The sequence below is a fragment of the Cupressus sempervirens genome, chromosome 9 (genome assembly GCF_028749045.1).
Source record: "Cupressus sempervirens isolate cs-2001-9-10 chromosome 9, ASM2874904v1, whole genome shotgun sequence".
NCBI lineage: Eukaryota > Viridiplantae > Streptophyta > Pinopsida > Cupressales > Cupressaceae > Cupressus > Cupressus sempervirens.
The window spans coordinates 548,307,414-548,333,059 of NC_143126.1; the positions used below are offsets into that span (position 1 = coordinate 548,307,414).

At 36.3% G+C, this 25,646-nt stretch overlaps 1 protein-coding gene across 2 annotated transcripts in view; it reads left to right on the forward strand.

Annotated features, from left to right (window-relative positions):
- LOC149539809 (uncharacterized) overlaps positions 1-25,646 on the forward strand; it is a 109,489-nt gene that overhangs the window by 10,836 nt on the left and 73,007 nt on the right. For both annotated transcript variants that reach the window (XM_089801007.1, XM_089801005.1), the window contains exon 2: positions 5,100-5,555. In XM_089801007.1, the coding sequence (XP_089657133.1) occupies positions 5,100-5,555 (456 nt within the window). The remainder of the gene's footprint in view (positions 1-5,099; positions 5,556-25,646) is intronic.

Here is a 25,646-nt window from a genome sequence, read left to right on the forward strand (position 1 = left end):
GGTAACCCTCATTGCAAAGCCAACCACAAAATCTCTATGAGGAAGCATTGTAGTCAGAGTATCCACAATTACTCTCACTAAATGTTGAATGCCACATGAACCTCGGATGAGAGTAGCCTTAGAGATTGCAAATTCCTCCTGAAACTTTGGACTCTCAAGCAGGTACTTAATAAAAGAATCTGTTCATTAAAACCAATATGAGGAAGAATCAACCTTTACGTCTACAATGCTAAGCTGATCACTTTGCTTCTAGAACACAACAAGCTGACATCCGAACTCAAAAGCATGTGATGAAGAATTCCTCTTGAATCTTCAGACTCTCGGATGAGAATATCCTCCTGAAACCTTAGATAAGCGTATCCTTGGAGATTGCAAATAGTCCCTCCTGCAATGTCAGACTCTCTCAAGTAGGTACTTGATAAACGAATCCATGTTGTAAAAACAACAGAATCAACCTTTCTTTTGCAATCCTCAGCTGATCGCTCCAACTCTGTAAATTTGCTTCCAGGAAAGGGAAACAAGTCAACATAAAAGCCATACTCCCAACCGGATGACAGTTTGCTAGTCTCTTGTGAAGATGATGGAGTAGCGTCATGTACTAACACACAACTCTTTGGAGGATCCACCCCAACCACACAAGAACTATGAACAATCTGATCTGCATCATCTGTTAGAGTACTAACCTTGGAACCTAGTGCAACAAATGGTACCCTATTGCTCTCAACTAGAATGCTCATCCCATCGGAGACTACTGCACCTATATCAGCGATGGATGTAGCCACAGTTTCACTACACCCCATGGATATATGATCATCACCACTGTATTGTATCTATAGCTGGTGAAGACTATGCCAAACTTAGCTCCTCAATCTTTTACTGAGGCTCATGAAGGGTCAACTGTGCGCTCTACAAGGAGTCCATAGTCACCTCAAGCTCAAGAGTGAGCTCATCTACCTCCTCTTCCTTTCGCCTCAGTGCATCATAGCAAGTGTAATCCCACTCGAGAAGATAGTCCCTATCAACAAGTAACTATAAGTAGTTATGTCTCATTATTCTGATAGCTTCTCAAAGAGTGAGTAACATTGCAAGAGAAAGGCCACTATCACCATGCTTATTTGACATAGGAGCACTCCAACAAAATTTAACCAACATTTGATGAGCAACATCAAAATGCTCTATGGCTGTTGCAATCATGCTATCATTGACCTAAAGTTGTTGAATCTAATGATGTCTCTGAAATTCACGACTCTCATGCAAGCTCTTTAAATCAATGTCTACACTATGATATGAGCTTGTGCTAACCACATGATAAGAAGCAACATATGTGCTATCATCAATGCGCACAAGAACATCTAAGGTACTGTTGCTAAGCAACTTACTGGAAGGCTTAAGTGGCAAGGTTGAAGCTGCTGATTTGACAGTATCTTTACACACTTCCACTTCCAATATAGCTATATCACCATTCCATCTCATGACCCTGGGCTCACATGCCAACATTTGATTCTTCTAACTTGTTTTCTAAGGTCTGATCTGAAAACCCGAACTGTTATGGGCTAACTTTGCTGCAATTGTCATTCTACTGCGAGGTATGAGCTAATCTTTGTTGGGAATGCATAAGATTTTGCTGGATATTATTCAATATGCTCCAACACTTGCCCGTTCATATTCCTCTGGTTTTCTTTTCTTCTTGCTACAATTCATCTGATATTCCATATAGCAGTCAAAGGAAATATCATTTCCAATCTTTTGTGGAAGTGCAAGGTACTCTATATAAGCAACTGCAACATCATCTTTAGAATACACAATTCACAATTGTATCAAACTAACCATTTGTTCTAAACGTAAGAAGCTTCCCCAATAGGATGGCAGGAAACTGCTCTAATATCACTGTAATATCCCATCCACTGTAATGGCCACCACTCCTCATGCAGGTGTTAGCACAGATGGAAGGTGTATTCAGGACAACTTTTCTGGAACTGTGGCAAGCAGAAGAGGAGATAACAAAAATCAAAGAAGAATGGGTCTGCTTGGAGGAAAAATGTAAAAGTCCCAACAAGAATGGGTGTTGGAAAGGGTGACTCAGGTAGAGAGGATCGGATGGACACCCTGCGACTTCTCCAGACAGCCCGCGCCAAGCAATTTGCAGCGGAAAGAGATTTGTGACTCTTAAGGCAGCAGCAACACAACTCCAATTCAGGGATGTCTTCCCATCCTTCCTCTTACAAGTGTAGTTGGCTAGTTCATTCTATTCAGTTGCCTCGAAGACGATTTCTTTTGCGGGGGGGGGGGGGTGGTGCGGGTGAGTCATAATAAAATATTAGTCATATAGTTTTGATTAAGGAATGTTAGCTAGGGGTTCAGGCAGTTAGGCATAGTGAATGGATGTGTCGGTTGGTAGTCTTATCCAATCACGGATATATTTAAGGACTCGTGAACATGAAAGATGTATGTACTATTTTTGGTAATGAATAAAGAGACTATTTCCTTTGCATTCATATGGTACTAGTTCTATTATTCATATGGTAGTAGTTCTGTTATATGTTCCCATTGGTATTGAATATTGATAGATTAAAGTCATGTTCTGGTAATCTGCCATATAACCTATCTACAATGGTTGAACACAACTTCTTCTCACGACCACTGGATGCAAAATGGCAACCAATTCATATACCAATTCCACCCAATTCTCAGAATGTCTAGCCATCTATCCTCTTAGCACTTCCCAGTAACAAGAATGATGTTCTTCAAACAACTCAATCCTGAGACCAGATTGCAGCAGCATTACTCACAAGAAACACAATTCATTGGCATAAAATCCAACTCTATGTGCTGAAAAACAGTGAAGAAATTCACCATTTCCTCCAATTCAACACCAAACCCTTGGAATTCACATTTATCAAAACAACAATGCATAATATGATGGTTCGATCCTTGCAAGGCAATGCATTTATAACATCTTTAATGCCAAAGGCTTCTTGTTCACACTCAACAAGAGTCTTCACAGAGACACTTTTTTACTAAAGAGCCATCTTCATCACACCATTCAATTAGAGCAGTAAACTCATAAAGTTATTTAATTAAGTTAAACTTAATAAATAACCTCCATTGTGCACCTTATTATTAAGGTTCAATGAAATACTGAGATAGCATGGACTCAATGCGTCACCTCTATACTGCCAAAAATAGAAATTCACTCTCCTGACTTAGTATAAATAGTAAGTTGAACAAACAGAGACCCTCAAATCCAAGTTTCAGCTCACGAGGTTGCCATGATGATTGACATACCCAGGTTCCTAGAACCTGCTAAATTGGGGACATCACAACAAACTACCACCGAAGGTTCACATCTCAGCATAATCAGTATAATAGGTTTGGCTATGTAAAAGCATGCTTGTCAAACCAAGAGCATATTTTTTTGGTCAATGCAGCATGTACAGCTGGCAAGCTATAAAATGCAGCAGGTATAACAGTTTAAGATACAATATAAACCTTGGTCAATGAGGCAAAATCCAATCAAACAGAAGACTTTGATCAACGATCTACACAGCAGAGACATCAAACTTTGAAACTTTAAACCTAGTCAAACAAGTCTTGGTCAATGTTCTTTTCTTGTTGTTGTTAGTGCTGACATTATCAACATAGGCCATCTCTAATCGAGTATATCTGCCTTCAAAATCAGCACAGCTTAAAGAAGAGAAATGAATGAATGGTACCCTTACAATGGTCATGTAGTGCGATTTGTACATGGTAAGAGAACAATTAATCTGTTCATGTGACACTAATTGGCATGGTCAGGTGCTATCCTCATTTGATGCTGGCAATGCCTGTCAGGAGAGAGGAAGCATGAGAGCCTATAGTTAGGATATAAACTATTTCATGAAAGCAAAACCAATACAATCAAAATGAGATGATAATACTGTTTTTAATGTTGTTCAACCGGACCCTGTACTGCATTTTTTATCTTCCCTATCTTAAGTAGTTCTTCACAACATTTGGAACTTGGAATGTCCATCTCACTGCTTGCCTGTAGGGTGAAGATTTATCAGGGGCCATAATGTGTAAGGTGTTTAATCATCCCTGCTTGGAGATGCACCTGAAGAATGATATAATGAGCTGGTCAGATCTCTGATAATTATATGATTGTTGATGCCTAAGAGAAACCATTTCCATGATCATGGTAGTAGATAAATCAAGACAAAAATTCTTAGAGTTCCCAAAATGATGATTGCACTTATATGTGATTCCAAATTATGCCTTTTCAATTATCATCGTCCAAACAAATGTGTGTTGTAGTTTGTAGAACAAAAGTATTTTCCTGTTAGAGCTCCATCATCCCTAACTATAAACTCAAAACTCTTATTGTAAAAAATGATTCAAATCATAGATTTTTATATTTTCAGACATAAAACACTACACCTTTAATTATATTTGCTAAATTTCTGTCATCTCTCTAATTCTATAAAAAAACCAGTATTTCGTTTCAATCGAATTCTCTTTCCTCCCATTACCCTCCAAAATCAATATTTTAATTTAGAATATTTCAAATGCATATAGATTTTCTTTTGTGAGTGTTTATGTGTGCAAATTGTTTCTGTCTTGCAGACGTTTATATAGCAAGTTCCAAGATCACAAGGCTGTAAACACAGTTGAAATATTTGTGGGAAAGTATAATGAAGAGGTTAATGATGCCAGTAGGCCATACAAAGGATCCAATATTTTAATCATATCTTCGATAGGTGTTAATTGTCAAACTAAGTCATTATGCTAGAACACTTGTTTTCCTTAAAGCTAAAAGAAACCATTCCAAAGAATTTGCTGTGATGTAAAGCAAACTGTATCTGTTTGCTGTAGAGGATGAAAAAAGATAATAAGATAAGGCTTTTAACTCTGCAAATTGTTAATATGTGATTTTTGGGAACCACAGCACAGTTCAATGAATGTATTCTGCATGTTCTTCTTTGGAAACTTCTTGCAATACTACAGTGCTTATTAATTCAGGAAATACTATAATTTATTCTATTGTAATTGGAATGATTTTTTTTATTAGTTTCTTTAATGGAGTTTTGAATCTTTTCACTGATAACTTTAGGTGCATGCAGGAAAATGACCAAAACATAAGCCTGATATGCAAAGAAAATAATTTTTTTCAACATGCTGTAGGGAGCCGACCGAAGCTGTCTCTTCAAATACCTCCAAGGTCAATCAGTAATGGAAGTACTAGCTCTCTGAAAGTGAATCTGCCCCCAACACCAAGTACAGCGAAGAGCAAAACTCCCATTCGAGGATTTCCACCTCGACCAAGCTTTAAGAATAAGGCATCTACTTCAGAGGGTGAAAATAATGTTCTGCTGACACCCGAAGCATCATCAAAAAGATCAGTGCCTGAAGTAGAGAATAAGGTTTCATACTTAAGGTCATATTCTTTGAAAAAGGTCCTAGCAGCATTTTCAGCAAACAAATCTTCATCACTTCCAGTTACCCGTGATGCAACATTGTCTCCCTCAACTTCCCAATTTACAAATGGAGTAAAAGCTGCTGAACCGCCTCCTGCAGTAGTAAGCATTTCTTTCCTTGTATTTCTCACGTTGTATGAATGGAGTTTAAGAAATATAGATGGTGTTAAAACATGGCCTAAAATCTAACAAATTTAATTAATGTCTATGCAGTGCTTATTTATACAAAACATTTGTTAACAAACTTTGAGTATTAGTTTTATCTGATGTTCACTTAGTTTTGGGCTTTTTAAATTTCCCCCAGGTGCATTTGCTTGGAAACAATACTGGCATGCCTGTTAGACATTTTCTTCAAATAGCGAAGTGAAAATGATTTCTGGAAAAAATGGAGAGTTGATATACAAGAATATTTAGATGAAATCTCTATGCTCTTCTGCATGTTCTGGTCTTTTACTTTTGGGTTTTTCTTGTTTGTATAATTTATAAATCATTTTCTTTATAGTTAATTACAATGCAAATGTGGATCTCTGTTGATATTTCAAAAGAATAAAATGAGGGGTGATAAATATAAATCAATTTGCCAAAGTACGCTTACAAACATATTGATATGATAACAGAATACAAAATGAAAGAATATGTTTGAGCTTGGTTGGATTTTCCCTTGCCATGGAAAATTACATCAGTCAAATTTGGAATTGTAACCAAACAATTAAGGGATGACATCATTTTGTAATTGCAATTTTATGTTAATTGTAAATACTCTATAATGGGTCAACTTCCTTTGTGAGTTAATTAAAGCTTTCAAAAAGCAAATCGAAATTATTATTGATGATCATTTTGACTTATGCTTTTTGGAGTTCTTATTTGGAGAAGGTACCAGCTATGGTCTCAGCCATATTAGATCATCGGGAATAAGAACTCTCATTGATTCCAGCTATCAGAGGTTGTGGAAAATCAACTGATTGCTTTAAGGGCAGCTACATGCAATGGTCATATTTCAGCTTAATTGGTGGAGATTTAAAGATTTTGGATGAGGGCTTGAGCACGTGTTTGAAGATTGATCTATTGCAGATCCCAAATATATTACTGCAGCCATTGTTAATCATATTTCAATCATTCATTACAGCCATTATTAATCATATTTCAATCATTCATAAGCAGATTTGTGAAGTTTATTGAAGGGTTTAAAGAATATTAATGGCAAATTGAAAGATACAAGGTTTAAGTGCATATATTAAAAGGGTTTCCAGAATCGACTGTCTCATCCATTGCAATTATTACCAGCACTGAATATTCATTACCATCTGCTATCTGCGGGTTTATACAGTTTTAGATATTATAATAAAAGCTTGAGGACCTCCAGGCATGAATAGTTAATGAAAAGCATTGTGTGTATATATATGTGTGTGTGTGTGTGTGTGTGTACTCTCAGTAAGAATCATCGCAACTCTATTTCATTTTTAGAATATTTTATATTTGTAATCATATTATTTCTACATTCCCTAGGGGCATTGTCCCTGGCAAAAAATCCCAAGTTTTCGAGACGGGGACGTCCTTGAGATGGGGGGACAAGTATGGGATGTCCCCTTGTTGTCCTTAAAAGTGCGAAAAAGGTAGGAGACATTTCGGGTACTAAGGGACACCAAACGTCCCCCGACCATACTGGGTACGATCAGCTGTCCCCAATTTTTTCCATGCAAAATAAAATATGTAACCAAAAAAACATAAGAACTTTGCTTCCTACATTTTTTGTCCCTACATTGTGGTAGGGATAGAGTAGGACCAACAATCTGCTTCATTTTTCTATATTTTGTTTTCTATGTTGAACTTGAACATGATGATGATACATTGATACTTTATGGCAGCCCTCTAGCCTTTGGGCATATTTAGATTTTCAGATTTTTATGATATTGTTCACTCCTAAACTTATATTTAAATATTTTTGTTCACATATTGATATGCATATTGACAATTAAGTACTGAAATCGGTTAATATTTCTTAGATGGCATTCAAATGGTGTATGTTAAGGTTCTATAATGTTTAAATGACATGCTTTGTGCTAAGTTTCATATGAATGACATGTATATTTGCAAATTTCAGTGTATATTTTAAAATTTTCACACACACACACACACACACACAGCCTTCCTTGTTTGCCATTCCCCCCTGTCCCCAACATTGCAAAAAACATTTGCTGTACCGAAAACCTGTCCCCCGCCATCCCTGTCCTGGAAACTCGGGGGGAACATAGTATTATTTCTTGGTTGGTGATCTATTTGAAAAATTCAAGAAAATCCATATAACTATCAAATTTCAAGACAAACATATTATTTGTGTAACAAATCCGTGGGTGGGTGAATTTAGAACCTGTTAGGGTGGGTTCTTACAAAAAGATTAATAATTAATACTTTTTAGAGCTTTCCATATCTGCTGAATGATAAAACCATTGCTGAGGGCTGCTGAAAAACAATAATGATTTTTTCAAGGAAAGGTTTTAAGCCTGTAAAGAAACGGCTTGATTCAATAGTAAATGTAGTTACAAATTTCCTTCTTCTTTGGTTGAGATTTCTTTCCATTAGAGAGACAAAAAATTTCACTTCAAGGCAGTTTTGGGAAATGGGTAGTTATTAGGAATCTCAAGGTAGTTGTTCGGGATTCCCTCTAGTGGTTGGAAAGCGAGACAGGCCCCCAAGACCAAATGACGGTCTCGCCAATAGTCTGCCAAGAGGGAGAATACTTGCTCTCTTCTTGTTAACTGTTGGAATGGTAATGGTTCTTTATGGTCATTACTCGGTCTATTACACGATGCAATGGGGTTTGCTGATATACTTGTTATCATTGAGACTCACAAGAGTCTTATGTGTCCTCCTTCGGGGTTTACAGGTTATTAGTGGCTTTCTGTTTGTAGAGAAGAGGTTTGTGCTTCTGGTGGGGTCCGTGGTTCTGGTGGCGTTGCCTGTTTGATTAGAGATTCTATTTTTAGCTATATGTCTATTGTCCACTCATATACATTTGCCAAGTTCTTGTGGGTCTGTATTGACCGTAAGAGTCACCAACAATAGGATTTCTTTATTGCTGTTTGTTATTTCCCACCAGCTTCCTCCTATTATGCTATACATGGTACTGAGGATGGAGACCCTTTTGTTGACCTTTGTGAGAGTGTCTCTCAGTTTGTTGCTTTAGGTGACATCATTGTTCTCGGTGATTTCAATGCGAGGACTAGAGAACACCAGACTCCGCTTTATGACCAATGCTTTGATTCCATCTGCTCCACTGAGATTGAACTGACTACTTTGGGACTTCAGCGTGTTTCTAAGGATGTTCTTGGACCGGTTTCTTGTTACGGTCGTCATTTTCTGTAGCTTTGCGAGTCCTCTAGGCTTGTGATTTTGAATGTTCTTTCCTGCTTTCCTGGGTCTAAGCTTTTAACTTGCTAGCCTCATTGTGGTGGTGCTAGTGTGGTTGATTATGCCCTCACCTCTCCCTCCCTCATCCCCTTCATTCTCAGCTTCACCATCTTACGCCTTCCTCTTGCAGACCATGCTCTCCTTAGTTTTCATATTCGCTTTCCTCCTCATTCATTGCCTCCTCTTCACTCACCTCATCTCCTCTCTTCCACTACCTGCTCCCCCGTTCGCTTCCACTTTCTCGATGGTGGCAATGAGCTTTTTTACCTTTATCTTTTGAGACTTCTTAGTCCTAAGTGTTTCATTGATTCTCGTGAGGCCTCTCGCATGTTTGATTTGCTTGCGGCGACCATTTGGAAGTCCGCCATCCTTTCCACACCTTATAGTCCTTCACTCTCCCTCCATTGCAAGCGTCATAATACATGCCCTATGAACCTATGGTTCGATGTCGACTGCAAATCTTTTCATCGATCTATGTGCTCCGCTTTAGAGGCTCACTCTCCCGATTTTGCTCGCCTTTGGTTGTCTTACCTTCGTTTTCTTCGCTACAAGAAACGATCCTTTACCACTTCCCAGTGTAAATCCCTTTGCTCCATGTTGATCTGCAATCCTTAGCTCTTTTGGCACACCCTTTTCCCTTGCTGTACTCCTTCGTCTTCCATCCTTGACTTTCGCTTCCTTACCACTCACACCACGACTCTTTATGATATTCTTGGGCAGCCTTCTATTCATCCTACTCCACCTCCTTTCTCTCGCATTTTCACCCCCTCTTACATTTACAAGGCTATCAGATCGCATGGGGCTGCATGATGTATTCGACATAAAACACCTATTGTTGTGTTTGATAATATTGGTTATCTATTAGCGTATTAATTAATTATTGTCAATGTATTGATTTGCATTTATATTTATGTGATCGATATATATTTATGTTTGTGATCAAATCAACATCTATTTGATGGTGTTATTGTGTCTATAAGATTTATTCAATAATGGGTGCATGAAACAAGTTTTATATCCTTCAAAATTTCTAAATTTTAAGGGCTTTTTCACTTTGTTGAGTTTTGTCGAGTCATGAGATGATTTAACCTTGTTGAGACCGATTTTGGGAACTTTGATTTGATTCAAAATCACAATGGCTCACAATTCATCCTTCTTGGTGCACAAGTTTTTCCTTAAAAATCCATGATTTCTCCTAGAAATATCCTATATGGTCCAAGTTTAATTTCTGCACAATCCAACAATTTGCTTTAATATTTTGAAGTATAGTTCAATATCTCGTTCTCTGCCACTTATCAGCAAGGCAAAAAAAAGGTTTTCTTGTCAAATATTGCAGATAAATCGCTAACTTCTCAGAAAAATATCAAGAATTTTAAAAATAACTTAAATTTAATTAAAAATGCATTTTTTTGCAAAATTCAATAAGTAGATGCATCTAATGAGTCAGTAAATGAGTAAACAAATGAAACAAGCTGATCTAGATATGTATAAATGCAGTAAGTAACAAAATTGCATCCTCATGTAAAATGCCAATGTAGTTAGAGACTTTGAACTCTAAAGCAAACTACAAATAACAAATTGTCTTTGTAAAAAGATAAGCAAATACAAATGTCAAGTACAATATGAAACTAGTCTACATCTTACCCTTCCTCCTCCCAGTAGTTCTAGAAAAACTATGGGAGAGGGAGGGGGTCTAGCGATTCTTGCCCTAGCAGTCCTCTTTGATGTATATGGTGTTGATGCTGGTGTTGCCGCTAACAATGACTCCTTATCATCTGAATCCTCATTCTCATTGTCCTCACTCTCATTGCCCTCCTTTTGAATGTCGTCTAGTCCCGGTGCAAAACCCTCCTCAGTAGTCGACCTCTCCAAATCAAATATGTCATCCTTTATGAACAATGGGGGCTGCTCATGTATTGTGCAATCACCAAAAGGATCTATGTCATCCAGATCAAGTGGCTCAACTGGTAATGACTCTACCTTTCTCATGTGCAACCTCAGGTTATATTGCACAAAGACAAAGTCATTTAGGCGTTTTTGTACCAACTTGTTCTTCTTCTTTGTGTGAATGGATTTGAATAAGCTCTAATTACGATCACGACTGGATGAGCTACATGGCTGACATAAGATGTGAAGGGCAATATTTTGCAGATTTGGGACATTTCCACCCCAATTTTGCAACCAAGCTTATGTAAGATAAATATTAAAGAGTTAGATAGAAAGGTGAGGGCAAGTTTTTGTAGTTTTGTATTTATCTACTTATCATGCATGTGAAATACTCCAAATTCGTAGTGGAAATATTGTACCTGGGGTTTGAGTGTGTTTGCCTCTCTTTGCCAGGTTTGAGGAGAATAGCTTGCCCATTGCATTTTGATACTCTTCTATCTTAGCCACAATGAGGTCTCTCACTACAATATTAGGTATCGTCCTCGGCATGCATTCACTGAAGCCCTCCATGACGTCTCAATTGGGTTCCTCGTACGAAGGAGAGAAGTAGAAATGAGGGTTGAGGAAATACTCCGCTGCATGTATAGATTGGTGGAGTTGATTACTCCACCTCCTATCAACGATTTCCCATATGGGCTCAAATTTTAGGTAGTTCCCCCTGTATTGATTTCTTCCTTGCAATCTCTACAACTGGTTTCACCCAATCCAATTTCCATATATCCTCCAAAAGAAATTCAATAACATGTGCTGCACAAGGAGACCAAAAGAGTGTGCTATGCTTTTCTTGTAAGATCCTACCTGCTGCCACATATGTTGCTGCATTGTCGGTTATGATTTGCACTGCATTTTCAGCCCCAACCTACATCCCAACATTCTCTAGTATTGGAGTCAAAGTCTTAACCATGTTTACCTTGTCCAAGGCATCCAAGGATTTAAGAGAGACTACTTGATCCTTGTAAGAAACCAAAAAGTTGAAGATGGTATGGTTTTTGCCTTCCGTCCATCCATTTGAAAGTATGGTGCAACCATGCTATTTCTATTTTAATTTTTTCTCTTCAACCACATCTTTAGCCCTAGAAACATCTTTTAGTAGTCTACAAGCACGAAATAAAAAATGACATTAGGTACACAACTTTGATTAAGAAATAATTACATTCAACAAAAATAAGTAAATTGTAAAATTGTAAAAAATTAAAGTTTGAAACAAGTAAACTAACCTCCCACACAAGTTTGCAGGAGTAGGTGACTTGTAGCCCTTTCCTACTACCATACAACCAGTCACAAAATTCAGAAAATATGGACCTTTTGCAACATTGAAGGCGAGGTTCTAGAAAAAACCAAAAATTGACACATTGAATGTCAACTTGTTGATGCACATCACTGTGCCATCCCGTACACTCTGTTGATGGTTGTGCTCTAGGTTTGTTTCTATGCCCAAAATAACCATCAATAGACGATTTATATGGTCTACTAGAACCAACAGAAGTTGAAGCTAAGCTGACTGCATGGATCTGTGGGCCACGAAGGGATCCTACTATGTCGTCAAGTGCTTCTTCTTCTTCTTCTTCAAGGGTAATTGGGATACTTGGTCACAACCCACATCATTTCATTATCAATCATGATCATTGTTTTAGCACATTCCAAACTAATAATGGTGACTACACAATAATAAATGAATTCTTAAAAAGGAAACATACCTTGCAATTCGTAAATGGATACCCTCATGGCTAATTTCGATCTTTTCCTTTCAACTTTTTCTCTTCTTGGGCACTGAGAAAAGCAATCATCTCTCTTTTTATTTCCTCTGTAGTTGCATCGCAAACCCTTGCGTCACGTTTTTTTATACCTGCAAGGTGGTACTTCAAACGAGATATGGCTCCACGAATTTGTTTTCGCATTTTATGCATATCACACTATTATACTCTGTTCCTTCAAAGCCATATTTCCATGCAATGTCTCTAGCCGCTTTAGGGTGCGTGCCTATGAATCTAGATGAACATGCATCTATGAGGCCACTACCAAATGCTACAGCTGACTTAGTTGTAGAGGAATCCTAATTTGTCATTTAATGTAAAATCAACCTACATATACAAAATACATATCGAAGCCACAAATAAAAAAATTAATAAACATATTTAGGAACAAAATAAATTAGATTAAAACATTAAATAAGTTTAAACACAAGCTTACAATTGAAAGAAAAAAAAACAAAAAATCATTAGGTTATAAAATTATTGAGAAAACTATGGTTTTTTTGGAAAAATTGCAAAAACATGGCGTTAGGTTTTAGTCATTACACTCTAAAATGTGTTAGAGAACATTGCAAATGGTATTCTAGAGTCTCAATAAAGTTAGATGCAAGTATGACAAGACAAAATGATTTTTAACTTAAAAGAATAAGAATTTAGGAAACTTACTTGTGAATCCGGATTTGTTTGAAATGAGCTTCGAATCTTCTTTCAAATCCACTCCTAACCTACTTGCAATCGCTCTCGATTGCTTTCAAACACTATTTTCCTCCTCATAAACCCTTCTACACTCTCTAAAATGCTGAACGCTGCAAATGATAATTGTTTTTGGATCTCGCTGGGCATCCTAGTTTTACTGGTGAAGCACATAAGAAGTTTAATTATTGCCGAGAAGTGGTGAATTTATCGCCAAGGAGTTTGCAACTTCTCTAAAGTTTCGTGCATAAACTATGTATTTTCTCGCGAGCCTCAACTTCTCGCGAGAATTCACTATATCGGCGCTCTACTTGCATAATTTTGAACTATGCCTTGAAGAGTGCAACCACTGTCCTAATGTTTTAATAATTAAAATTATTCTTCTAATGCATCAATTGCACAATAGTTGAAACTTTAATTTGTAGATGTGTAAAACTAATACAAAGTAACAAAGATAATAACACCGACCTATTAAAGGGTAGAATTTTATCAAACATTGACGGAGACAATAGTGATCAGATGGAAACAACCGGAGGAAGGGTGGATTAAAATTAACTTTGATGGAGACTTGAAAGACAATCTAGGAGCTAGTGGAATAGATTGTGTGGCTAGGGATAATAGAATAGTATTTTGAGATTAGAAGCTAGAAGAATTAAAGATGACACAAATAATGTGGTAGAAGCATTGGCACCCTTACAAGCAATTAAGCTTGAAGGAGGATGAGATCAAAAATTACTTTGGAAGGCAATTCCCTTTCAATTGTGGGGTTGATTACAGCGGGAACAACACAAGCACGACATTTGCAAAAACCTATCCATATTATTCAAAAGGAACTAACTTTTTTTGATGAATTTAAAATTACACACATTAAATTGTTGGGAAATGAGGTGGTTGACATGCAGTCAAAATGGATACTGAGGTTAGCAATTGGAGAAGTTCGATGTGAAGAATTTCAAAGTCTTCAAATGGCACTTGGTAATGACAAGCTAATGTCTGACTAATAATGTTTTAATGAGAGGAATGAATGTAGTCATTAATAAATAACCTTTTGAGGTGTGCAATGGGATGGTGGAGTATGCTAAGAGCTTTAAATTTGGAATTTTTGGAGAGGGCAATAAATGTGATTTCAATTGGTGTTTGTCTTGGAGAGATGACAAAACAAGTGGAGGCTAATTTCTCTCTGGTGATGTCATGACAACAAAAAACATGTTTTGGAGAGGTGAAGTGTAGAAGCTTGAGACACATGCTGAAATGCAAAACCAAAAAGTGGCGAAGGTGATGATAGAGGTTTTGACAGAAGAATTTATCATAGTTGGGCTTAAAATATCGTAGAAACATGTATATTGTTAGTATGGTGTTAGCATAGGGTCTGGAAATGACTGAGGATGTAGAAATCATTTAGTGGGTGATGAGGAAATTGGTCAAAGAGTATATGCCATTGGGGTTGGAAATTTTTTTTGAATGGTCAGAACCTAGTGTGGTTTTCGATGTTTCGGAGGGAATCCAAGACCTTGAGGAAGTGACATAGTTTGGTATCATACCCTTTTTGCATTGGCCAAATTGGTTGAACAAAGATGAATATTGGGGCGTACTGTTAGTGGCATGGAACGATTTGAAGAGGGTACTCCAAGCAGATAACAAGCAGAGGCTTCAAGGCCATAATGTGGTCACCCAACAACAGGATTTGAGGCGAGGACACACAAGGAGGACCAAGCAAACGAGAGGAAAGCGAAATGACGTTGTCCTAGGTAATGGTAGCTAGTCATAATGATGCAGAGCTCTACTTTGGAACACTTCTCAAGGGTTAACTCAACTGAAGAAGCCTCAACAATGGTCTCAATCACATCAATAAGGGAAATTTTGAACAAGTTCACTTCCTCACCATTCACCTACTTTATGCTCTGCTCCAATAGAGCTACTGTTACAAAATTCCCATTTTCTCTCAATCTACAATACAGAAACTTCAAATTTGATGCATAATGAAGCTAAGTCAAACCTTTGCTTATTCTAATTAGTTTCATTCTTTGACCAATCCGTACAGGTTACTTTAATGACAAATTTGGCTACGAACTGTGTTTTCATTCACTCAACCTTCTTCGTACATCAAAATTTGACACGTTGACACCTTGATGACTTCATTTGACCTCTAAGATCTTAAATACACCTGATTCATTGCTTTTTATGGTTATCCAATGTAACAAACATATTTTCATAACAAAATAAAGGTGATCTAGAAAGGGTTTTCCTCAACAATTTCTTGAACAAATATACTGAATTCCTTTTCATGGGACATTAACTACTTTTAACTACCAACACTCAACTGAAGCAATGATCAATTGTAATAACTATAATAATGATTAATTGAAATAACTGTAAAAATGATCAATTGTAATAACTGATACAACGATTTACAATCTTTTCTTACATAAAAGTAAAGTAAATGCTTAACATGAAAAAGAATAGGAACTTACAAGAAATATCTGGTGAGTCTTTAGTTCGTTGTGCAAGCCTTGACTTTCAGTAAGAGGAGAAGCATTGGCTTAGGCTTAACATCCCAACCTCGGACCATATTTATCCCCACACATTCTATTGATTAGAAAGGCCCTCCCTACCCCGGGATCAGGCATGTGATACTTTTAGTCCAACCACCTGAGCATTCCAGTGTTTAGAATGTCCACACAGTTATGGACGAACATGTTTGAATAGCTAGCTCTACTGACATCAAGTGATCATGGATGGCAAACATGCCTTAAAACGACCTTGGCCAAGGTTTTTTGATGGGTTCAATGGCCCGATCACCACCGCTCGACTTGACAATAGGGAAACAATAATATGGACGAGCATGAGCTATTAAATGAAATTAATTTAGATTTATTGTATTATAATTGACTTTTATTTCCATGGCTATACAACCAGTGAATCCTAAGTGCTCGGATCTCAGAGAAATCGGCTTTGTTCATTGATTCTCAACTGATTCATAAGTATTATATGTTTCCAGCTTATCACAATTTGAGAGAAGGAAAATGTGTTCTTAAAAACTTGTGGAAAGAAAATATCATTTGATTCTAGCTGTCAATGGCATAAATAAATTATGATTCCTTGTCATGGATACTTTGCTTTTATTTATCATAATCAACACCTTCTTAAAAGGGTCTAACCGATGATACTTAAACATGATGAATATAAACTGCAGCTTACTGCTATGGTAATCAGAATGTAGTAACAACTGATAATGAAATTTATAGCAATACTTGGAATATGATTGACCACATAACCTGGTGTAATCTGGAAAAGATTGGAGTCTTGCTAGACGTTAATGATTCAACTCTTCTCCGAAATGACCTCCAGGCGCAAACTTAGTGTGAACTATAATCACATCTTCAGCAAAGAAAAGAGTAATAGAAGGTAGAACATGAAAGAGTCTGGCAATGATTATAAACACAAAGGTATTGGATGGTAATCTGCAGAGGTATCGGGTGGTAATCTGCAGAGATATCGGGTGGTAAAAGAATGGAGATCGTGTGATAGGAAAAGGAAGTTAGGAATGAGAAGGAAGTCGGATGGTGAATTAAATCTCCTCTGTCTCTCTTGACCTCATGATATATGGAAGTTATATGACTCTTTGGGTTCCAAGAAGCCATATTATAAAAGAAGAGTCATGGCTCTTGGACACCAAATAAATATGCCAAGTGTTCATTCAGTTCTTAGCAAGAAAAAATGAATAAATATGGAAAAAGATTGAAGGTTATAAATCGAGAATAATTATAGTTTATATCTATCTACTTGCACGTAGATATACTTATGAGGTGGCATCATATTATTATAAAAAAAATATTATAGTGTCACTTTATTCTTATATCTATGTGTACGTACATAGGTATATATTATAATGATGTGGTGGGAAGATCAATCAAAACCTTTGAAGTGCGTATTATATTTTAATTAAATTAATTTATGTTTTAAAAATGTTTACTTAATAGCTCATGTGGGTCCATCAATTGTATCCTGAAGTTCAAGTCACTAGGTCCTTACCAAGGCAATTTAAGGTCATACCTGTCAACTTGATAATTGGACTAAGCTAGTATCCCATTCCGTTGATCCCATTTAGCAATGCTTCCCCCCTTCATCTTCTCTTGCAATTACCCGAGCAATATTTCCACGATAACAACAAATTCCATGATAATTTTGTAATAACATTTAATATAGATAAAGAATTTAATTATTTAACCATAATTCCAAAATCAAGCAACTGCTAAACATCACATGACAAATAATGGGTAACGACTATCTTCATTAAACAATTAACATAATGGTTACAATGGATATATTTAACTACCTTCTTCACATGATTATGAAAGAAAACCCGTTTAATCTAACGACTATAAATAAATTTAAAATTAGGTCAAAATTTGGGATGTAACATACCCTCGCCCTTAAGTTTTTCATTGTCCCTGATGAAAATCACAAAAAAACTTAAACAATATATATTTAGATCGTTTCAAGAAAATAAAGGTTCAGGCTCTTGCCCTGGAGAAAAGATTAGGGTATTTTTGAAAAATTTCATGATAATCTTCCCAGGGAGCATTATCCTCTGCGTATTGATCCCACTGGACCTTGCATTGAGTCACATCTCGATTTTGTAAGCATAGCTTACACACCTCGAGGATTCTGAGTGGTTCTATTTCCACCACCCCTGGTTCTCGCACTTGTAATAGGTTCCAATCAATTATATGATCATGATGAGTATTGTATTTCTTAAGGTATGACACATGGAAGACATCATGCATCCTTGCAAGAGTTGGTGGTAGGGCAATTTTGTAGGCTATTGGGTTCATAACTTCCAATATTTCAAAGGGTCCCACATACCTTGGGGCTAACTCGGCGTTCTTACCAAACTTGATAGTACTTTTCTGAGGTTTTACTCTTACTAGCACCTTTTTTCCCACTGAGAACTCCCTAGGTATTCTTTTTGCATCTGCATAACTTTTCTGTTTGTCATTGGCTTCCTTCAACCTCTGACGAATTTGGATTGTCTACCCTTCCATTTCCTTAAGCATTTCAGGCCCAACAATAATTCTATCCTCCAATTGATTCCAGCTCACAGGAGTTCTACATTTGTGACCATATGAAGCCTCAAAGGGGGCCATTTTAATGGTGGATTGGTAGGAATTGTTATAAGCAAATTCTACCAAGGGTAAATACATTTCTTACTAGTATTGCTGATCCATATAGTAAACTCTTAAAAGATCTTCTAATACCTGGTTTGCTCTTTCTGTTTGACCACCTGTCTCGAGATGATAAGCTGAACTGATGTTTAGTTTAGTCCCTAATGCTGAAAATAATGTTTGCCAAAATCTGAAAGTTATCCTAGCATCCTTATCAGAGATAATTTTCTCTGGAACTCCATGTAATCTAAAAATTTCTTTTATGAATTTATGAGCGATTTCTGATGCTCCATTAGTTAGATTTCCTGGTATAAAGTGAGCAACTTTTGTCAATCTATCTACTACTACAAGAATGGTGTTGTGTCTATTTCGTGTCATAAGTAATTCTTGTACAAAGTCCATGGAGATTATCTGCCATTTCCATTTTGGTACCTCATTCAGGTGCAAAAGACTGGCTGGGCAACGATGTTCTGCTTTTACTCTTTGGCATTTCAGGCATCTTGCCACAAATTCTGTTATTTTCCTTTTCATTCCTTTCCAAAAATATAGGGGTTTTATATCTGACAACATTTTAGTTACCCTAGGGTGTCCTAAATATGGAGCTAAATGAGATTCTTTTAGAATCATTCTCCGAAGTTCAGTTTTGTTTGGTATATAAATTCTATCACGATATCTTAACAATCCATCCTCTTCTATCCTAAATTCTGAACACTTAGGATCTTGTGGGTCTTTGATGAGAGCTAGGTTGATCTCTGCATAAAATTCATCATGCTCTAGATGTTGTAAAATTTGATCCTTTAACCTGAAATTTATAGTAGCCATTGCGGAAATGTGTCTCCTCCTACTTGAGGCATCTGCCACTTTGTTTTCCTTGCCCTTGATGTAATTTATGTCAAATTCATAGTCTGCTAGAAATTCCAACCATCTCCTTTGTCTAGCATTAAAATTAGGTTGAGTAAAAATGTATTTTAGGCTGTGGTGGTCGAATTGAAGATCAAAATGTTTTCCAATCAAGTAATGTCTCCACATTTGAAGAGCATGAACAATAGCTGCTAATTCTAGATCATGAGGGGCGTAATTCTGCTTGTAATTCTTCAATTTCCTAGATTCATATCCAATTACCTGCTCATCCTGCATTAACACACTTCCTACTCCTGATGCATTGGTTATGACGAAAAATTTCTTTTGTGGGTCAGGTACTCTTAGTATGGGTGTTGTAGTTAACTTTTCCTTGAAGCATTCAAAAGTTGATCGACATTTTTCAGTCCATACAAATTTCTTTCCCTTTCTCTGAAGTGATGTAATCGGGTAAGCTATCTTGGAGAAATTTCTCACAAACTTCCTATAGAACCCAACCAATCCCATGAAACTTTTGACTTCTGTCACATTTTTAGGTATAGGCCATTCGTTAATTGCTTTGATTTTTGACAGATCTACAACTATTCCCTGAGCTGATATAATGTGTCCTAAATACTGAATTTCCTTTTGATAGAAAGCACGCTTAGACAATTTTCCATATAATTCATGTTCTCTCAACCTTTGTAAGACTTTTTTCAGATGTTCTTGATGTTCTTCCTCGTTCTTTGAATAGATTAGAATATCATCTCTAAAGACCAGTACAAACTTATCTAGGCAATCTTGGAATATGTTATTCATGAAGTTCATAAAAACTGCTAGAGCATTGGTTAACCCGAAAGGTAACACTGTGAATTTATAATGCTCATACTTGGTTATAAATGCAGTTTTGTGAATATCTTCATCCTTAATACGAAGCTGATGATATCATGACCTCAAATCAATTTTTAAAAATATTGTAGCACCTTTCATTTGATCAAAGAGGTAGTCTATTCTAGGAAGTGGGTAACGGTTCTTGATAGTAACCTTATTGAGCATTCTGTAATCTATGCATAATCTTGTAGTTTCGTCCTTCTTCCTAACAAACAATACTGGGGCTCCCCATGGTGAAACATTGGGCCAAATCAGTTTCTTGTTTAACATATCTTGCAATTGTATTTGCAACTCCATTAATTTTGTGGTGGTCATTTGATAAGGTGCCCGAGAAATGGGTTTTGCTCTTGGTAATAAATCTATGGTAAAATCAAAGACTCAGGATAGAGGTAAATCGGTGAGCTCGGAAACACATCCTGATAATTTTTTAGGTAGGGATATTTTTCTTCGAAAGATTCCTTTAATTTTTCTCCGATTTCCCCATCTTCAAAAATGTAGTCATCTCCATATGTGGTGTTTATAGGATTCTCATATCTTTAACTCTTACTACAAAAATATCACAGCCTTTTCTTTCATATTTCTTAAGTTGCATGGCGGATATCTGTTTTGATTTAATTTCATGTTTAATCCCTTTAATGCTTGCAGGTTTACCTTGGTCTTCCAAACAATCTACAATTTTAGCAAGACAATCAACCTTGGCCTTATGCTCACTGAGCCAATTGATGCTTATAATAATATCGTAAGACCCAAGAGGTGCTACATACAAATTCAATTCAATGGAGAAATTTGGAAAATCAACCTGAGCCTCAAACAAACACTGCGCTACCTTAGCCCTTGATTGGATTACATACTCGATTGTCTATGGTTTTGCCATAAAACTAGATCTCTTTGGAAATCTACTTAATAGTTTTGGTGATATAAAACATTCAGAAGCTCCAATGTCAACTAAAATAGAAATGGGGTTTTCATAGATCTTACTCGGAGTTTCTATTGGGCCTATCTATTGTTCTGCTTGTCTATTGTCAAGGGCTACGTGGATCCTTTTGCTGATAAACATGCTGCTGTTGTGGAAGGGGTGGTCGGTGCGGCTGATTGGTGTTGGTCTTGACAGGGCATTATTAGCATTATGATCTCCTCCACAATTGAAACATCTTGAAGGTGGCCCCTTCTTTTCATTGTTCTCATTATTCTTACTTGTACTGAAATTACTTTTAAAATCCTTGATTTCATTCCCTTTCGATTTTGGTTTGCTAAATTTATAATCCTTAAACTGTTTTTTTTGAGATCCAGCATTTGTACCTTTTGTATTCTAGTTTGTTTTCCTTTTATTATCTCGGATGGATTTATATTCCTGTCTGATAGCCTTCTCTAAAGCTTCTTCCGTGGTTCGAGGACTGAGAACATCAACTGCTCCTATTCTATTATTCAGACCCATGATACATTTTCTCACTTTCAGATTCCTATCTTGTTGATATGGTGGTACATACTTAAGTAATCGAGTAAGTTTCTCCCAGTACTTGTGTAAAGTCATATCTCCTTGCTTCAGGTTTTGGAAATCCAACAATTTTTGGTCATAAAAGGTTTGGGGTAACCAATAGTTTTTAAAAATGGTTACAAATTTTTCCTAAGAAATCTCAGTAGTTTTAATGTTTTGCTCAACCTTGGTGTTTCCCCACCATGTAGTAGCTTTTTCAGTAAAGTGGTATATTCCCCAAACCGCTTTTGAGGTTTCCGAAAAGTTCCTAATTTCAAAGTACTGTTCCATTTTGGTTAACCAGGCCTCTGCATCCTCTCTGGATTCAAAAACAACAAATTTGGCTGGTTTGATTTTCTTAATATCCGCGGACAAATCACTCACTATCTCGTGTTTCTTTTGTTTTTCGGTTTGAGTGGGTGAAGCTTGTTAGGTTTTTTTGTTGTGTCTAGAGACTTCTATCTCCGTTATGGGAGGAGGCGAGGATTGCATTTCCTTTTGGTTCTGTCCCATCTGAGCTGCCATCTCATTCATTCTTTTTTCCATATTATCCAACTTCAGTTGCGTTTCTTGCAAAATCTGAAGTAATAAATCAGTGGATGATTGTGTTATTTTCATGGACCATGTCATGATCTGCAATGTTCTCATCGTTGTTCATTTTGTTTGTTTACTGGTTTAACATGAAAATTTACAAAATTTTAGTGTCAATTTATTGTATACATATTTTAAAGTGTGCCTACAAAAAATTTAAAGAGTTTGCGAGTGAATATAACACACGAATAAACCAATTTATTTAATTCACTTTAATACTTCTATTGCTGCATTTATGGCAACCTAATTTGCAAAATTTTCTCTTTTGAGGATGTTTACATTATGGAATTTGAATTTTGCTTCTCAACATTCAGTTTTGATTCAGATTTGTACATATCCCACACCATCCAAGATATGTGGAAGTGCATAAGAGAGTTACCCTGACGAGTGTTCTAGTTTTGAATTAGTTTGTTTCTATATTTTGCTTTACTAGCATGAGTCCACTTGACTCTTTTCTTCTTCATTCATCGCAAAGCCTGTTTTAGAGTTACATTGTCTTGAGGCATGGAACAGTAAGTGTAGTCGAAGTTTGGCATGTTCTTAATTAAGTACGAGGTGATGGAATGTCATGCCTTCTTGCGAGGTGTTTTACATACTTGCATCCTGTACATTTATTTTAAGAATTTTTAGGTTTACTAGGAAGTAGTGTGCCCTAGGTTTAGTGTCAAACCTAGCGCTCTTATACCATATGGAACAAACGGATTTTCATAACAAAATAAATGGTGATCTAGAAAGAGTTTTCCTCAACAATTTCTTGAACAAATATACTGAATTCTTTTTCATGGGACATTAACTGCTTTTAACTACCAACAATCAACTGAAACAATGATCAATTGTAATAACTATAATAACGATTAACTGAATCAACAGTAATAACTATAATAACGATTAACTTAATCAACTGTAATAACTATAATAATGATTAACTGAAATAACTAGAACAATAATCAACTGTAATAATTGATATAACGATTTACAATCTTTTCTTACATATAAGTAAAGTAAATGCTTAACATGAAAAAGAAGAGGAACATACAAGAAATATCCGGTGAGTCTTTAGTTGGTTGTGCAAGCCTCGACTTTCGGTAAGAAGAGAAGCATTGACTTAAGCTTAACTTCCCAACCTTGGACCATATTTATTCCCACACATTCTATTGATTAGAAAGGCCCTCTGTAACCCCAGATTAGGCTGGGGATACTTTTAGTCCAGCCACTTGAGCATTCTGGTGTTTAGAATGTCCGTATAGTTATGGATGAACATGTTTGAATAACTGGTTCTACTGACATCAAGTGATCATAGATGGAAAACATGCCTTAAAACGACCTTGGCCAAGGTTTTCTGATGGGTTCAATGACTCGATCACCACCGCTTGACTTGACAACAGGGAAACAATAATATGGACGAGCATGAGCTATTAAATGAAATTAATTTAGATTTATTGTATCATATTTGACTTTTATTTCCATGGCATTGCAGATTCCATCTCACCTCTTCACCTTTTCCATGGCTATACAGTCGATGAGTCCAAGGTGCTCGCTCTGCCCGTTGATTCTCAACTGATTCATGAGTATTAAATGTTTCCAGCTTATCACAATCTGAGATAAGAAAAATGTGTTCTTAAAAACTTGTAGAAAGAAAATATCATTTGGTTCTGGTTGTCAATGGCATAAATAAATTATGATTCCATGTCATGGATACTTTGCTTTTATTTATCATAATCAACACCTTAAAAGTGTCTAACCGATGATACTTAAACATGATGAATATAAATTGTGGCTTACTACTATGGTAATTAGAATGCAATAACAACTAATAATGAAATTTATAGCAATACTTGGAATATGATTGGCCACATAACTTGGTGTAATCTGGAAAAGATTGGAGTCTTGCTAGATGTTAATGATTCAACTCTTCTCCGAAATGACCTCTAGGCACAAACTTAGTGTGAATTGTAATCACGTCTTCGGTAAAGAAAAGAGTAATACAGGGTAGAATGTGAAAGAGACTGGCAATGATTATAAATGCAGAGGTATCGGATGGTAATCTACAGAGGTATCGGGTGGTACTCTGCAGAGATATTGGGTGGTAAAAGAATGGAGATTGTGTGATAGAAAAAGGAAGTCGGGAAGGGGAAGGAAGTTAGATGGTGAATTAAATCTCCTTCGTCTCTCTCGACCTCATGATATATGGACGTTATATGACTCTTTGGCTTCCAAGAAGCCGTAACATAAAAGAAGAGTCTTGGCTCTTGGACGCCAAATAAATATGCCAAGTGTTCATTCGGTTCTTAGCAAGAAAAAATGAATAAATATGGAAAAAGATTGAAGGTTATAAATTGAGAATAATTATAGTTTATATCTATTTACTTGCACGTAGATATACTTATGAGGTTGCATCATATTATTATAAAAAAAAAAATATTATGGTGTCACTTTATTCTAATATCTGTGTACGTACATAGGTATATATTATAATGATGTGGTGGAAAGATCAATCAAAACCTTTGAGGTACATATTATATTTTAATTAAATTAATTTATGTTTTAAAAATGTTTACTTAATAGCTCATGCGGGTCCATCAATTGTATCCTAAAGTTCAAGTCGCCAAGTCCTTACCAAGGCAATTTAAGGTCATACTTGTCCATCTGATAATTGGACTAAGCAAGTATCCCATTCCGTTGATCCTATTTAGCAATGCTTCCCCCCTTCATCTTCTCTTGCAATCACCTGAGCAATAGTTCCACGATAATAACAAATTCCATGATAATCTCGTAATAACATTTAATATAGAGAAAGAATTTTATTTTTTAACCATAATTCCAAAATCAAGGAATTGCTAAACATCACATGACAAATAATGGGTAATGGCTATCTTCATTAAACAATTAATATAATGATTACAACGGATATATTTAGCTACCTTCTTCACATGATAATGAAAGAAAATCCATTTAATCTAATGGCTACAAATAAATTTAAAATCATGTCAAAATTTGGGATGTAGCATCCAAGTAAATTGACTCTAGGATTTCCATGTTGCACAACTTTTGCAATTTTGCAAAAAAAGTTGTCAACATGACAGCATTTTTGAGATCGGTAATAGAGACCCAACTTCAACATGCCAAACATCTCCTAAGGGACTCACAAAAAAACAAAAAAACAAAAAACAACCCAAATTACCACCTAATGTCCACATTTGGTCATTTGCACATATTGGCTTATAAACATGCCAAAATGGAGATGCCTATCACAATTTGGACTTATTGCTTGATTACCTAGACAAAAATAAACAAAATGACTTCTAAGTATTCCTTGTTCCATTTAAGGTCCTTGGTGACCTTATCCTCCTTTTTAGCTTCAGTGGGGCCCCCTACACCACATAAGGATCAAGAAAAAGATGTTTTTGTTTTAATTGATAGACAGTAGAAACCTTGT